The 16343-nt window shown below is 41.2% G+C and overlaps 1 protein-coding gene across 1 annotated transcript; it reads left to right on the top strand.

The window, feature by feature from the left end:
* Positions 1 to 10046: 10046 nt before the first annotated feature.
* Positions 10047 to 10793, top strand: LOC130045485 (dual specificity protein phosphatase CDC14A-like). Its single transcript, XM_056138417.1, has one exon. It carries the CDS (start codon positions 10047 to 10049, stop codon positions 10791 to 10793), a length of 747 nt encoding a protein of 248 aa, XP_055994392.1.
* The last annotated feature ends 5550 nt before the right edge of the window (positions 10794 to 16343 follow it).

Raw genomic sequence — 16343 nt, 5'->3', positions numbered from 1 at the left:
TGCTAGTGTAGCCCAATGATGTCTGTTTGTTCTAAGATCACGAAGAGCCTCAAAATGATCATTCAGGGTCTTGACGAAGAAGTCTGACCATCTTGTAGGTGGGCGGCCACAAGGTCTTTTGACGTCCCATGGAATCCAGTTGGTAACAGCCCTAGTCTAGCAGTCGTCTTCAAATCTCATTACGTGTCCAGCCCATCTGATTTTCGACGCCTTGGCAAAAGAGATAGCATCCCTGATTTTTGATCGTCGATGGAGGTCGGAACTCCAGATTCTTTCTCTCATTTGAGTGAAAGGTGATACTCCAAGCATAGCTCTTTCATAGACAGGGACACTAGTGCCGGAAAATCATTACTTCAAGTTAAACCTCATCCCTCGTCAATAAAGGATTTAAATCAATGCTTCATTCAATGACCATGGAAATAAAGCAATCACTGAAAGAAACATTCAACCACCTCAAAAATGAATTGATCCATGATTTTAAAGTCATACAAATGGAATTGAAGGAGTTAAAATTACAATAGCAAGCCACAGAAACAGAATTTAACAGATGAGGACGAAAACAGTGATACTGAAGACAAAATACCATAATGAAGCAATAAAAGAAAAGAATAGTAAACGAATGGAATAAAGAATAAAACACATCATAAATAATAGCAAAAGGAATAATACAGGTATCATAGGAATACTAGAGAAAGAGGAAAAAGCGAAAGGGGAAGAAGGACTGGTGGAAGAAATAGAACTTTCCTGATCTTTGGAGATAGTCACCTACACAAATTCAAACAACATTCATCAAGAACCTAGAAAAGTCAATAATAAAGTTTGTATGGAATGAGAAGAGACCACGAATAGGCAAAGCCATATTGAAAAGTAAGAAATTGGGAAGCATTTTATTACCTAATTTGGAACTGCATGGTACTGGAATAAATATAGGCTTTCTGATCAGTGGATCAGAATCAAATATCCAAGAATAAAATCTCATATATATGGACAGTTAATTTTTGGTAAAAGAGCTGACAACATGAAATGGATTAAAGATATCCTCTTCAACAAATGGTGCTGGGGAAACTGGATAACTACATGTAAGAAATTAAAGCCAGAACCACATCTCATACCTTATGTAAAAGTGTATTGAAAATGGATCAAAGACCTTGAGATTGGTTGAACTGAAAAATATAAAGAACACTGAGAGAAATATGGGCAAAATACTCCAAGATTTGGACCTCAAGGTGTCTTCAGTCATCTGACACCGCTGGCAAAGACCACAAAATCATAAATTAACAAATAGGACTACATCAGATTAGAGTTTTTGTATGGCAAAAGAAACATGAGCTAAAACAAAAAACAACTATTTTAATGGGGGAAAAATATTCACATCCAACACATCAGATAAGAAGTTGATATCCAGGATATATGAAGTACTTTTATTTATAGTCTCTGACTATAAAATCCAGATCCCGGACGAGAACAGTGCAGTCTTCTGCCCCCGCGCCTCGGTGTTCCTTCCCGGAGTCCCTTGGAGGGGAGCGGGTTGAGCTTTCCTCCCCGCCCCGACCAGGGCTCTGGCAGCGGAAGACCTCCAGGACCAGCCACCACCATGCTGAGACCACTCTCCGCACACATGAAGGTACTGGCAGAGGGACAAAGCCACGCGGGTTCCGGGGCCGAGACCTCCAAGCCTACTCGAATTGGAGTCGAGCATCTTCCACCCAGATCCTCCAAATTCCAGTAGGCGGGGGTCACACCCACCACCTGGCCCCCTGGCACCGTGTAATCCCATCAGCGGCCAAGACTCAGAGACTATAAAATCCAGATCCCAGAACCGCGCGGCCACATTCGCGGCCGCGCGACATCTTATCAGAACTTTTTTTTTATGACATCTTATTGTCTCATTCCTACTTTGGACAAACTTGCAGGCTATCGAATGTAGCCTGCCCACAGGGCAGAGTCTGGCAAACTCCCCGTGGCGTACCAAATATGCCAAATACCAGTAACAATGATGGGTCTCATTCTCCTAAATAGCCTTGAATATAATCTCAGGGCTAGGATGAAAGAGACGTTACTGGGGCCTGCTCGAGGCAATCGACGAATAACAGGATGATGAAATGAAAATGAAAAAAATGAAGTACTTAGAAAGATCAACAACACAACAAAAATTCAGAAACACTATCAAAAAAATGGGAAGAAGAAATGATTTGACAAAGCTTGGAGGAAGATGGGCAAAAATAGCCAATACACTGGAAAAAAGTACTCAGCATCACTTATCAGTAACAAATTCAAACCAAGACTATGATATCTATACCCTCACACTCTTGAGAATGGGACATATCAAAAATAATAGGAACAACATGTGCTGGCAGGAATGTGGTAAAAAAAAGAAACTCTCATTCACGGATGATGGGAATGTTGTTTGGTACATCCCGTTTGGAAAATAGTATGGAGAGTTCTCTCTCAGTAAACTTAGACTTGAACTGCCATATGACCCAGCAATTCTGCTTGGGGGCACCTACACCCAGGACTTAAAAGCAGTTTTTCAAAAGGACACATGCGCACCATTATTCATTGCTAAACTACAGCAACTAGTACATGGAATCAAACTAGGTGCCCAGCAACAGATGAATGGTTTATGAAAATATGGTATATATACACAATGGAATACTATGCAGCTTCAAGGAACAATGAAATCATTAATGTGCTGCAATATGGTTGGAACTGGAAGATAACATATTGAGTGCAGTAAGCCAGAAAAAGGCAGACCAACAGATGATGAGCTCATTTTTCTGTGTTATATAGAATAACTGAATGAAGAAATGTAGTAAAGAGAGGATGCCCAGATCACCCTTGGCCCAGAGCTTACGGAGGAGTGGGACAGAGAAAGAAAGAAATCAAGATGAGAAGGAAGGAAAGGGAAGAGATGGGGAATAGGTATCATGGCTTTAGTTATACTGATAATGTGGGAGATTAGTATAGTTATAATTCTAAAGTACAGACCCAACAACACCAAAAGAATGAGGTCTAAGCTGCAACCACCAAACTTTGCAATGTGCCTGTTCAGGAGTAGGGGAGGAGAAAAGGAGTATTGAGACTCTGATGGAGGAAAGTTGACATAGATGGTGGGATTGGTGTTGAAATATTACATGCCTAAAATTCAACTATTACTATGGTTTATAAACCATACTTCTTTAATTAAAAAAATTTAATTTTAATAATTTTTTTAAAAGTAAAAGAAACAAGGGGTCTGGAGTGGTAGTACAGGGGTAGGTTACTTGTTTTGCATCTGGTCAGCTCACATTTGATCTCTGGCACCCCATATGGTCTCCTGAGCAATCCAGGAGTGATCTGAACACAGAACCAGGAGTAAACCCTGAGTGCTTCTGTGTGTGGCCGCAAAACCAAAGTTAAAAATAGAAAGAGAGAAAGGAAAATAAGCAGGAAGTGTCTTTACCAGTAGGTCAAGCTGGTACAGGTCCACATTCATAGCACATCAGGTGTAAGCATTTATTCTTGTGTTTAATGTGCTTAACTGTTGATTTCTGTCTTATTTCACTTAAAAATCTTTTGAAATAATCTTAAATATTTAAGAGGAGAAAAATTATTTGTCCCCATATCAAATATGCAAGAACTTTTCTTTCTCATTATCCTTCTTTCTTATTTTTTCTTCTCCTTCCTTCATTTCCCCAAAACCATAAAGCTATCTTCATTTTAACAATTTAAATTGTTTAAAATGTAAATAAACAAAAAAGAGAGTGTCCCAAATTATCCAACCCCATCGATAAAATGGAAAAAAGAGGTGAATAAGTGCTTCCTCAAATAAAAAATTGAAATGCAAAAAGCATATGAAAACATTATCTATATCACCAATCATCAGGGAATTGCAAATCAAAATAACAATGATATCTCACCTTATACCAAGGAGTCTGTGCTAATCACAAAGAATAACAACAATCAGTATTAACATGGATAGAAGGGAAAAGGTACCCTTCCTTCCTTCCTTCCTTCCTTCCTTCCTTCCTTCCTTCCTTCTTTCCTTCCTTCCTTCCTCACTCCCTCCCTCCCTCACTCCCACCTCCCTCACTTCTTTTCTTCATTCTTTTCTCATTTCTCAAAAACCATCTTTCCACATATACCAGAAAACGCAGCATCCCACACCCCCAACACACACAGTTGTGTTCGGGGCTTACTTTGGCTCTGCACTCAGGGATTATTCCTGGAAGTTTCGAGGTTCATATGAGATCCAGAAGTGGAAATCTGGTCAGCTGCATACAAGACAAATACAGCTCTTTTAAAAAATTCATTTGAAACTAAATATAAATTTTAAAGCATGTTTAAAAGAGAGGGCTGGAGCGATAGCACAGCAATAGGGCATTTGCCTTAAAAGCGGCCAAACCAAGTTCGATTCCTCTGCCCCTCTCAGAGAGCCCGGCAAGCTACCGAGAGTATCTCGCCTGCACGGCAGAGCCTGGCAAGCTACCCATGACGTATTCGATATGCCAAACACAGTAACAACAAGTCTCATGATGGAGACGTTACTGGGCCCGCTTGAGCAAATCGATGAACAACGGGAGGACCGTGACTGTGACCATTTAAAAGAGAGATATACATACATACATACATACATACACACATACATACATACATACAAATCGGACGATTGCACTTGAATAGATGTGGCTCACTGCCAGCAGTTTCTATCTTCGCTGTCTATGTACCAACATCCAATTATGATGAAAAAGAAATTGAAAAGTTCTAAATGGAGCTGGAGAAGTTCTATAAAGAAGACCACACCTTCTACAAGATCATTGTTGGTGATTTTAATGCCAAGATAGGACTGAGAAGATCAGCTGAAGAACTCCACATTGGGACCCATGGCCTAGAATGGAACGAATAGGGTGAGAGACTGTCCGAGTTCATCATGTCGACCAAGACCATCCATGGTAACTCACAGTTCCAGAAGGCTGAATCTAAATGTTGGACTTGGGCGTCTCTTGGTGGATGGTTCCACAATGAAATAGACCACATCATATTCAATCGACGGTTTTGACTGACCGATGTTGCTGTTGTCCCAAAATTCCAAACAGGATCAGACCACCATCTCCTTTGTGCAAAATTCTACTTCATGAAGCGGGGAGAAAGGGCTGCAAAGTTTAAGAAGAGAACTCCCAGAATGACCACAACTGGGAGCTCTTTGGCTCTATTGCAGCAACATAGGAAGATGCCATTGTTGACAACATTGACGAGGAATATGATCGACTGGTTCAGCACCTCCATGATTGTGCGAGGAACGCCAAGAGAGAGATAGCCACAAAAAATACCTGTCTTCGAAAACTCTTGAGCTTATTCCCCAATGTGGCTTGGTGCAAGCCTCAGGCAACCACAAGCGAATGTCCGATCTCACAAAGCAGTGCAGAGAGGCGATAAAGGAAGACCTCAAAGAGAGAAGAGCAGCAGTGCTTGCAGATGCAGCAGAAGCTGGGAAAAGCATTCGCAATGCCTGCCTGTCCTTCGCCAACTACAAGACCAAAATGATTGCCCTCCGATGTTCTGATGGATCTATCACATCTTCCAGAAGGGCAATAGAGATGATTATTCATGACATCTATATGGATCTCTTCGATAGTCACGTCCACCTGCCCACATACCAAATTCCACAGGATGGATATGTGGTTCCCAACGTTCTCCATTCCGAAATCCGACACGCCATTCTGTTGGTAAAGAAGGGAAAAGCACCTGGCCTAGACAGTCAGACCCGAACACCTGAAGAACCTGTCATCTGTACTAATCGATATACTGGCTCAGCTCTTCACATGCTATCTGTCTGAATGCAAGGTTCCATCCCAATGAAAAAACAGCAGGACTGTACTACTGTACAAGAAGGGAGACATCCACGACATTGGCAACTATCGCCCAATCTGACTATTGTCTGTCATCTACAAGATGTTTACTTGAGTCATTCTGAATAGAATTGGCAGAACAATAGATGAAGGACAACCATGCATGCAAGCCAGGTTCCGCAAAGGATTCAGCACGATGGACCATATCCACCAATAACCAAGCTCATTGAGGTTTCTCGGGAGTTCAAGATGTTGCTCTGTCTAACATTCATTGATTTAAAGAAGGCCTTTGATTGTGTTGAGATGAAAATGGTCATCAAAGCCTTAGCCAAACAGGGTGTTAAAACTCAATACATCAGGATCCTCCATGAGCTGTATTACAGATTCACTACCAAGATCTCACCATTCTACAAAGAAGTGATCATCTATGTCAAGAGAGGGGTTCGGCAGGGTGATATCATTTCACTGAAATTTTTCAATGCCACCCTCGAAAACGTCATGTGATGACTGGAATGTGAAGGAATGGGAGTGAAGATAGATGCTCAGCAACTACACCACCTCCGCTTTGCTGATGACATTGTTTTAATAACACCAAACATTAGTCAAGCGGAACAAATGCTGGCTGACTTCGACTGTGAGTGTGGAAACGTCAGACTACAGCTGAATCTTACGAAGACAATGTTTATGAGAAACAGTCTCGTTCCTGATGCCCCATTCGCTCTCAACGGAACGACCATCTCCGAATGCAACAGCTATGTGTACCTAGGTCGAGAAGTCAACATGACAAATGACCTGGCACCTGAGCTGTGCAGGAGGAAGAGAGCGTCTTGGAACGCCTTCAAGAATGTGTAAAAATAGCTAAGAGGACGAAGAAACTCCGGCTCCAGGCACATCTCTTTGATTCCACTGTTCTTCCTGCATTAACATACGCCTCAGAGACCTGGGCCCTATGCAAACAGAATGAGAACGCTATTCGGGTCTCCCAAAGAGAAATCAGAAGAGCTATGCTTGGAATATCACATTTCACTCAAATGAGATAAAGAATCCGGAGTTCCGACCTCCGTCGACGATCAAGAATCAGGGACGCTGTCTCGTTTGCCAAGGTGTCAAAAATCAGATGGGCTGGTCACGTAATGAGATTTAAAGACAACTGCTGGACTAGAGCTGTTACCTACTGGATTCCACAGGATGTCAAAAGACCGTGTGGCCGTCCACCTACCAGATGGTCAGACTTCTTCATCAAGATCATGAATGATCAGTTTGCGGCTCTTCGTGTTCCTAGAGCGAACAGACGCCATTGGGCTACACTAGGACACGGCAGGGACAAATGGAGACATTACTGGCACCTGCTCGAGCAAATCGATGATTAACAGAAAGTCAAGTGATCAAGTGATGCTTGGAGTATCACGCTTCACTCAAATGAGAGAAAGAATCTGGAGTTCCGAGCTTCATCGATGGTCAAGAATCAAGGTTTCTGTCTCATTTTCTGAGGCGTCAAAAAATCAGATGGGCCGGACATGTAATGAGATTTGGAGATGACCACTGGACTAGAGCCGTTACCGACTGCATTACATGGGACGTCAGAAGATCGTGTGGCCACCCACCTACAAGATGGTCAGACTTCTTCATCAAAACCCTGAATGATTGGTTTGAGGCTCTTTGTGTTCCTAGAATGAGCAGGCGCCTTTGGGCTACACTAGCATGCAACAGGGACAAATGGAGACTTACTGGCACCCACTCGAGCAAATCGATGAGTAATGGGATGTCAAATGATCAAGTGATGCATACATATAGTTTAATATTCTAGGATCCTCTGACCAGTTCCAGTGATTTTCATCAATTGAGAATGGCGAGTGATCACTTAAGTGATAAGTGACCCTTGAGCTGTTCAGAGGCTAGACAAATATCCAGAGGCTAGGTAAATAAGTATCAGGTTGATTGATAACAACAACAAAAAGATTATTAATAAGATTTCCATTTTCTATTAATAATATCTCTATTTTCTATAAATATGGAGAGACAAAAAATGCCCTATTAACTCCTAAACCGGGCATCAGATTCTTTTTTTTAATAAAATTTAGTCACAATAAAATTACAAAGATATTCACATCTAAATTTCAGGCATATGGCCATCTCAGCACATTAACGGCCTTGATCCAGAGACTCAGCAGTGAATTCCAAAAGACAGAAGCTCGCTAGAGATCTCTCCTGACCCCGTGTGGAGCCGTTTTCATCAGGATACCTCAGATGGAGCAGGTGTGCTCTCTCTGCCCACTCCAGATGAACCTCTGGTAACCATAAATTTCCAAAAGAAAAACCCAGGTACATGGGACCAGGAACTGAAGACTCCAGGCCACATGGCAGCGGTGGGGAAGAGCCATCCCTTCCCATCTCCCTGTCTGCTCGAGGTCCTGTATGTCACACCCACGAACTGCCTGCAGGCGACATTTAAGAGTGTCATCGGCCTTGATGCAGAGAATCACAAATGGATCTCAAAATGGATAACCCCCCTACAGAGATATCTCTGGATCCCAATCATCAGCAATAGGAAACAAATTATCTAATGATGTCTTTTTGACAAGTTCAATTGATGGGGAAAATTCCAAATAATAATGGTTGTTTTATGTCATAATATTAAATATGATCAACATAGAGAAAGAGTAAAGTGGAAATCTGTCACACAGGCAAGGGGAGAGTTGGGAGGGCGGTATACTGATATTTCACTGTATCACTATATCACAGTCATCACTGTTCATCAATTTACTCCAGCAGACACCAGTAACATCTCCATTCATCCCAGCCCTGAGATTTTAGCAGCCTCTCCTTACTTGTCTTTCCCAATGCTGCTGTATTGAAGACTCTTTCAGGGTCAGGGGAATGAGACCCGTTATTGTTACTGTTTTTGGCATATTGAATACACCATGGAGAGCTTGCCAGACTCTTTCACGTGGGCAGGACACTCTCAGTAGCTTACTGGGCTCTCCGAGAGGTATTTTACATATATATATATATATAATGGAAAATGGGTAGGGAGTGTCTTATGATGTGTCACACAGCTGCAAAAGTAGCCGCACATTTCAGGAATATGTTTCTCATATGTGAGGCTCAGTCCGAACATGTGGAAAGCGGCCTGGAGTGTGATGGCATTTGGGTAGTGTAGGTCAGCTGCCAGGGCTGGGTCCCTTGGGGTGGGGAGGATTCTCACCTGCCCTCCTCCGGGGCATCCTGAGATGAAAGCAGCCTGGCACAGAGTCCAGTGTCATGGTTATGGGGGCCTTATTTTATGCTCCCTTCCGGGAAAAGCAGCCATGAGTTCTGGAGGGTGGCCAAGAAGGGGCTTATCTGGCGACGGCAAATATTTCACTATGAGCGTTAATAAGAAACTAGGTTGCTACTACTTTAGGAAAATCCCTTGATTACCATAAACAAAGTAGTCACAAGTTCTGCTTTTATATATAACGTTAGAAGATTTCTGACACTATAAAACAAGACTGCTCCCTTTTCGAGTTCATAATAAGATGTTCTCCAGACTGGAGAGGTAGTGTGCGGGCTAAGAGGCACTTGCAGATGACACAGGTTCAATCCCTGGCCCTCCATCTGGTTGCTCTGAACTGTTCCAGAAGTGACCCCTTAGTGCAGATCCAGGAGTTAGCCCTAAGCACCTCCAGGTGTGGCTTGAAAACCAAAATAATACTGATAATAAAAATATGCACTGTCCTGTCCTCCCATTGTTCATCAATTTGCTCGAGCAGGCCCAGTAACATCTCCATTGGAGACTTTGTTGTTACTGTGTTTGGCATATCGAATATATCACGGGTAGCTTGCCAGGCTCTGCTGTGCGGGCGAGATACTCTCGGTAGCTTGCTGGGCTCTCCAAGAGGGGCAGAGGAATTGAACTCGGGTCGGCCATGTTGGCTGCATGCAATGCAAACGCCCTACTGCTGTGCTATCGCTCCAGCCTGATAATAAAAATAAAAATAATAAAAATAATGATGTAGTGCTGGGGCTGGGTCCCTTAGGGTAGGGAGGGATCTCACCTGCTCCCCTCCGAAGCACCCCAAGTGAAACAGCCTGGCGCAGTCCGGCAGCATGCTTATGGTGTCATGCTATGCTCCCTTCCAGGAGAGAAGGACATGGAGTGCATAATCTAATAAAATCAACATAAGGCAAAAAATCATATGACATGGAATATATATTTTTATAATAATTCGGAAGAAGATGAATATGTGGAAAATGAAAAACAGTATAACCCAAGGAGACAAACTATGTGCCTTAAAAAGTCAGAGACAGCCACGCTACTCACCATCCTGTGCATTTAGGTTGGACAATTTGAAAACACACCCGAGAGCAATGTCTCATCCCTTCAGACAGTGTTCTTCTTTACAAGGATCAGCATCTACTTTGAAGACCTCAGAAATGCTTTTGTCCCCTTCAGTGACAGCCAAGAGGACAAACAGAGGCTCTTTGTCCTCAGGCACCAGCATAATAAGCTTTTCCATAAACTCCCTGCTAGCCAGTTCTCTGGGGAACTTGAATGCGGCAACTGATGATCCAGAGAACAAAAAATCCTCATCTACCAAGGCGGATTTCATAGCCAGTATCTTCACCAGCCTCTTGAATGGCAGGTCCCAGTTGCCTGACAAAAATTACCCTGAGCTCAATAATAACCAGTATTGTCAAAGCAATAGCAACAGCAGGAGCATCCTGACCAGCCAGCTGAGCCCACTCAGCACCACGACAGAGGAGCACAGCAGCACCATCCTCCCACCCACCTACACTGGATTTTCTTCTTTTTCAGCAAGATTCCTGAGCTATCTATCCCTTCGTTTCAGTCTAAATATGTTCATTACTAAGTCCTTGCCACTCTGGCGAAAACTGTTCCACTCATGCACACAATTTCTTCATCAGGATGAGCATTGCAGATGGGAGGCAACTGCTTGCTGGAAGAATCTCTCTCCTTTTTAAGCTTAAGTTAAAGGGAGCACTAAGATAAGACCTTCAAGAGACTTGAAACCAGAGAACTTTAGCTAATAACTACTAGAAATACACTGAAACTATGTCTTATGGAGATGTCAACACTTTTAAAGACAGTTTTAACATTGAAGTTGGTATTTTGAATGATTGTTTTAAATGTATTTCAGGAATACATTTGTTACTACATTTACATGTATATTATGTATGTATTGTGAACTTTAAATGACTATTTTGGTAAATTTATAAATACATAAAATGATGTAAAAGCTGGATTCTATTTTCACTTATATTTTCTTGCTATTTACTACCAAAATTTGTATTGTGAACTTTAGTCCGCTTTTATCTATGATGAATGAATAGATGACTCTTCTGTATTAAGAAAAAGGGCAAAAGTTTTTAGAAAGTGATTTCTATGTTCCTGCTACTAATATTACAGGTCAGTTTATTCTTTGGGAAAATCATCTAGTTCAGAACATTTGTGCAAATTTATCTTGAGCAGGAGTGTATTAATTTGACATAGTTGATTTAGACCATTTCCTTTCCCTTTGTTTTTGTTGCTGAGCCATTTATGTTTGTAGCCAAGGGGGCTTTCACTAAATTTAACATCCAGTGGAAAATCAGAACTCTCTAAATATTGCCGTGAGCAGCATGGTTCATCTTGAAATGACTCCTCATTCCAAATACATTCACCTACTCTCCTTCCAGAAGAGTTCTTACACAATGAGAATATCTGATTCTGCTCCGAGGTTGTTGCCTGTAATCACATTTAGTCTGGCTCAAATTTTCAATCAGTGAAGAGAAAAAGATGAAAACGTTGCTGCTCACTAGTTCTCTCTATTAAAGAAGATATGATTAAAGCAGATTACCGGGGGTATGGTGCCGCCAGTAGGTCAGTCTGTACCTGTGAGGTGAGTGCATAAGCAGTCTGATGGTGCCTTTAGACTTCCAGATACCCCAAAATTGCTGCTGTGCCTTTGGCCAGACCCCAAAAACTTGGGGCAAAGTTTACCAAGAAAGTAAACAGCCAAAAGTTAGGTATGTGGGAGACACACCAACAAACCACCTCCGGCTCAGCTATATAATTGGAGGCATGGCCTCTCTGCTTAATGGCCATGATCCAAGAGACTCAAAAACAAATCTCGAAATCCAACGGTTTTTGGCAGAAATGTTTTCAGTCCCTGCAGTAGGTTACTGTCGCCGGGCTTCCCCAGGAGGATAGGGTGCTCTCCCTCCGCCTGCTTCCCCTTAACAGCTCTGTGACCGCCACCCTCCAGAGGCCATTGGACAGTCAGGTTTGGGCCCCCCGCAGTGAAAAGACACGTGGGGCCTCACGGGATGGGGGTGGAGCCGGCCCTTTCTTCCCCCTCCCAACGAGATCCCAAGTCGCCGCCCATGAACGGCCTTTCTGGCTCCTGATCAAGCTACTTAATGGCCATGATCCCAGAAACTCAGGAACAAATCTTGGAAGCCAGCAGATTTTGGCAGAAATCCCTCCATATTTAAGTGTAAACATTTCGGAATTTCAAAATCGCGCAGCCACTACTGCAGCCACGCAACATCATATGTTATTCTTAACCAGCAATAGAAAACAAATTGTCTACTGTTGCCTTCTCGGCAGATCTGAGTGTTGGAATAAAATCCCAAATAAAAATGTGGGTCTGGTGTCAAAATATTGAATGTGATCAAAGTAATGTGGAAATCATCTGCCCCACAGGTAGGGGGAGGGTGTGGGATGGGGATATACTGGGGGTTTTGGTGGTGGAGAATGGGCACTGGTGAAAGTATGGGTGTTTTATTGTATGACCGAGACTTAAACCCAAAAGCTTTGTAACTGCTCTCATGGTGATTCAATAAATAAAATTATAAAAATTTTTTAAAAAAGTAAGGTGGTGTTCATACTCAATTCAATCAGCTAATCAGTGGCTGAATAAATAGCAGTACTCATACATTTTAAAAAAGCAGATTACAAGCCCTAGACATACAAACTAGCACATCAGAAACTAACAGAGGTGAAGGGACTCCTTCCACAGGTACTCAGCCCTTTCACTGAGTGTACATTCAGGTTTAGGCCTCTAGAAGCCTGGAGGCTTTTCGTGGAGAGTCTCAGATCCTGATTTTCCTCCTTAAATTTAGCCAGTTACAGTTTAAAACATTCAACCATGAGTTTTTTGTAAAGTATTTATGAGGAAGACGTACCCTGAGATTTTTATGAATGCCCCAGCAAAACATCTTGTCCACATTTTACATTTTTAAATGGCATTTGAATGAATGTTTGACTCAGGTCGGTTACCTTAACCTTCAATAACTACAGTACCAAATAATTGCACTAAACACATGAAAAATAAATTGCATATTTTAAGCAGCAAAAATTAAAACAGAGAATTAAGTTGTAGGCCTTTTCTAAAACTGAAATTGCAAAATATTTTATTACAAGATACTGTAAAAGAGATTGGCTAATTGTACAGGAAGATAAAACTATTTTTTTAAATTATCAGTAAAAGGTAATCCAGATGACATTTTAGAAGTGGGGGAAAGGGAATCATCTTGACAGTTTGAGTATTGACAGTTTGAGTTCTACAAACACTAGTTTGTGTGCAGCTATTAAAATGAATGTAAAGGGGCTGGAGCAATAGCACAGTGAGTAGGGCATTTGCCTTGCATGCAGCTGACCTAGGTTCGATTCCCAGCATCCCATATGGTCCCCCGAGCACTGCCAGGAGTATGCCAGGAGTAATTCCTGAGTGCATGAACCAGGAGTAATTCCTGTGCATCACCAGGTGTGACCCAAAAAGCAAAAAAAAAAAAAAAAGTAAAATTGACTACTGTAAATTTTCTATTATTGTGTGTACATAAGTCATATGTATTTGCATGTGCATGTCTTAATATTATTTATACATATATGGGTACATAAGCAAACCAAGAAATGTATGTATCTAATATAGAAAATATATAGCAAAATAATTCTACTTGCAACAATATTGTTTGACATGTATTTTGTTATGGATAGTTTACCTTCCAAAAGATATTTTGTTCTATTTTAAGATGTAGAAGAATACAGTGCTAATAAATAATAAAAGTTTTATTCAATTAAAAAATACAATGACATACTCCTCACTTCCATTAGAGTTCTTAGTGGCAGTGTCAATTCTGTATCTCTAATAATTGTCTTCCAGGGTTATCTACACTGTCTCTATGTCTCTCTATGCCCCACATTAAGATATTTGAAAGAGCAGCAATCCTTTTCCAGATATCAAAGTTCATATTATTTACAACTGCTACAGAGTAAATTGCCATAAACTTAGCAGCTCTAAATGACAGTGTCTGTAGGTCCAGCATCTAAACACTTTCAACCTAAAATGCAAATGTTAACTGGGCATTCATATGGATTTTTGTCGTTTACTTTGGGGACACATCTGGTTTTTGTCAGATGCTATTCCTGGCTTGGTGCTCAGCATCACTTTTGGCAGTGATCAAACCTGGACTCTAGAACAAAAATAAATCTTTCTAGGGCAATATAAAGTAATCTTGCCTCTACTGAAAGTAGCCTTTCTCAACTATAAAGTGATGACAAACATACATTTGATGAATTAAAAAAAATCCACTTCAAGATAGTAACTACTTTCATATAACTACTTTCATACAAGTCACCTTTTTTCTGAGCTACTTAAAGCCTCACATTATACTTGTTAACTCAAGCCTGATATGTTGCTGAGAGTACTGCTACTGTTAGTTATTTAAAGCACCCTATTCAAAGGCTGCAGTTCAAATATTGCTTAGCAACAACCAGTTACACAATTTCCTGATACACTAATTAAGAGCTTCTAAAATGTTGATTTTGAGCTCTTCTGAAAGAGCTTCTGAATCAACTATCCTGCTGACAAACATTGTATGAATCAATTATACATCCTATCAAAATGCTGATGCTGAATGCTGGAAGTGAGAGTGGGGTCCAGTGATCATGGAGGCAGTTCATATTCCCTAAAAAATCAGGTGCTGAAGAAATTACAATGTAAAATTATACTTGCTAAGAAAATTAGCTTCCTATTTTAATCAACCCATACTCTCATTGTAAGAATTTTCTTGACACACAACAATCTAACTTCTATCTAGTCTGACATTTTGAACTATTGAGTGAAGGCTAGTACACCTATTCAGTGGGAGATTTTATGATCCTGGAGAATTTGGAGCACTGTAGAACTTGATTGTATTTTATTATTGTTTTCTGACAACTGTGTCTGTAGTCTCTGTCAGAGAAATGATTTGCTAGAGACAGAGAGAAAACAAAAATATTGAGAGTTGAAGATTTGTGTATATTTTATTATCTTTTTCTATGATCTGTATTTTTCAATTCTTCAATAAGCACATGTTATAAGAGCTAAATGAGGTAATATATTATTCTAAACTAAGATGGTTCTGACAGTTAGAAATGAGAGCATTTGCAAAAGGAATTTCAATTAGAAATTTACCGTGGAGATTCATAAGGAAAACTTAAATCTCCAAGTGTTCACAAAGGTAACTTTTCTTAATTTTAGTTAGGGCTGGAGCGATAGCACAGCGGGTAGGGCGTTCACCTTACAAGCGGCCAACATGGCTGACCCGAGTTTGATTCCTCTGCCCCTCTCGGAGAGCCCGGCAAGCTACCAAGAGTACTCGATATGCCAAACACAGAAACAACAAAGTCTCCAATGGAGACGTTACTGGGCCTGCTCGAGCAAATCGACGATCAACGGGAGGGCCTTTACCTTTATTTTCAAAATACATTAAAGGGGTCAGATAAACATCTCAGTGGCTTAGAATATCTGCCCTGCAAGTCACAAATTCAATCCCCAGTGCTGCCACATATGTTAAGTATAATCCTGACACCTCTGCTGGGTAGCCTGGCAGCTCTACTGCCTCTATCCCCAGCACCACAAGCAATTTCTGGCCTTTCACAGTCAGATTGTCTATAAGCATCACAAAGAGGTATGACCTCTGATAAATACCACAACCAAAAGATCCATAAGCATCATGGTCAGGAAGTAGAATTCCTGTCAAGCATGGGTATGAACACCACAGTAAGCTTTGGAAGCAAGGCAACTTTTGAATAACAAGTAAAGAGTGCAACACCCAGTGAGTACATGTGCAAGCTTCACAATGGAAAGATCACAGACCTTGGTGAGCACTGCTGTGTGTTAGTCCTGAAAAGCAAAATATTTAACCCCTATCATTCAAACAACATCAACAATAGCGAAGAGAAGGGAGAGCTGGGAAGGATTTTTTTTTTTTAATGACATTTAAACAGGAGAGTGGCATAAACAGAATGATCTCTTCCAGATGTGGGATATAAAGAAAAATGCTAAAATTTAAAAATAACTCAAGAATGCTCAAAGGCAACAGAAACTGAAAACTGTTCCCTAATAGGAAGCTTGTCACAGGAAGGTGGGAGGAAGGTCATTGGGACAATTGTGGAGGGAAGTGAATGCTCTGGTGAAGGGCGTGGTGCTGGAATGGCTCATATATGAAACCCAACTAATAACAGTTTTGTAGACCATGGTGCCCAAA

Source organism: Sorex fumeus, unplaced genomic scaffold (genome assembly GCF_029834395.1).
Source record: "Sorex fumeus unplaced genomic scaffold, SorFum_2.1 ptg000128l, whole genome shotgun sequence".
NCBI lineage: Eukaryota > Metazoa > Chordata > Mammalia > Eulipotyphla > Soricidae > Sorex > Sorex fumeus.
The sequence above is the reverse complement of the archived record's forward strand: the minus strand, read 5'-3'. Positions and strand labels throughout refer to the sequence as shown.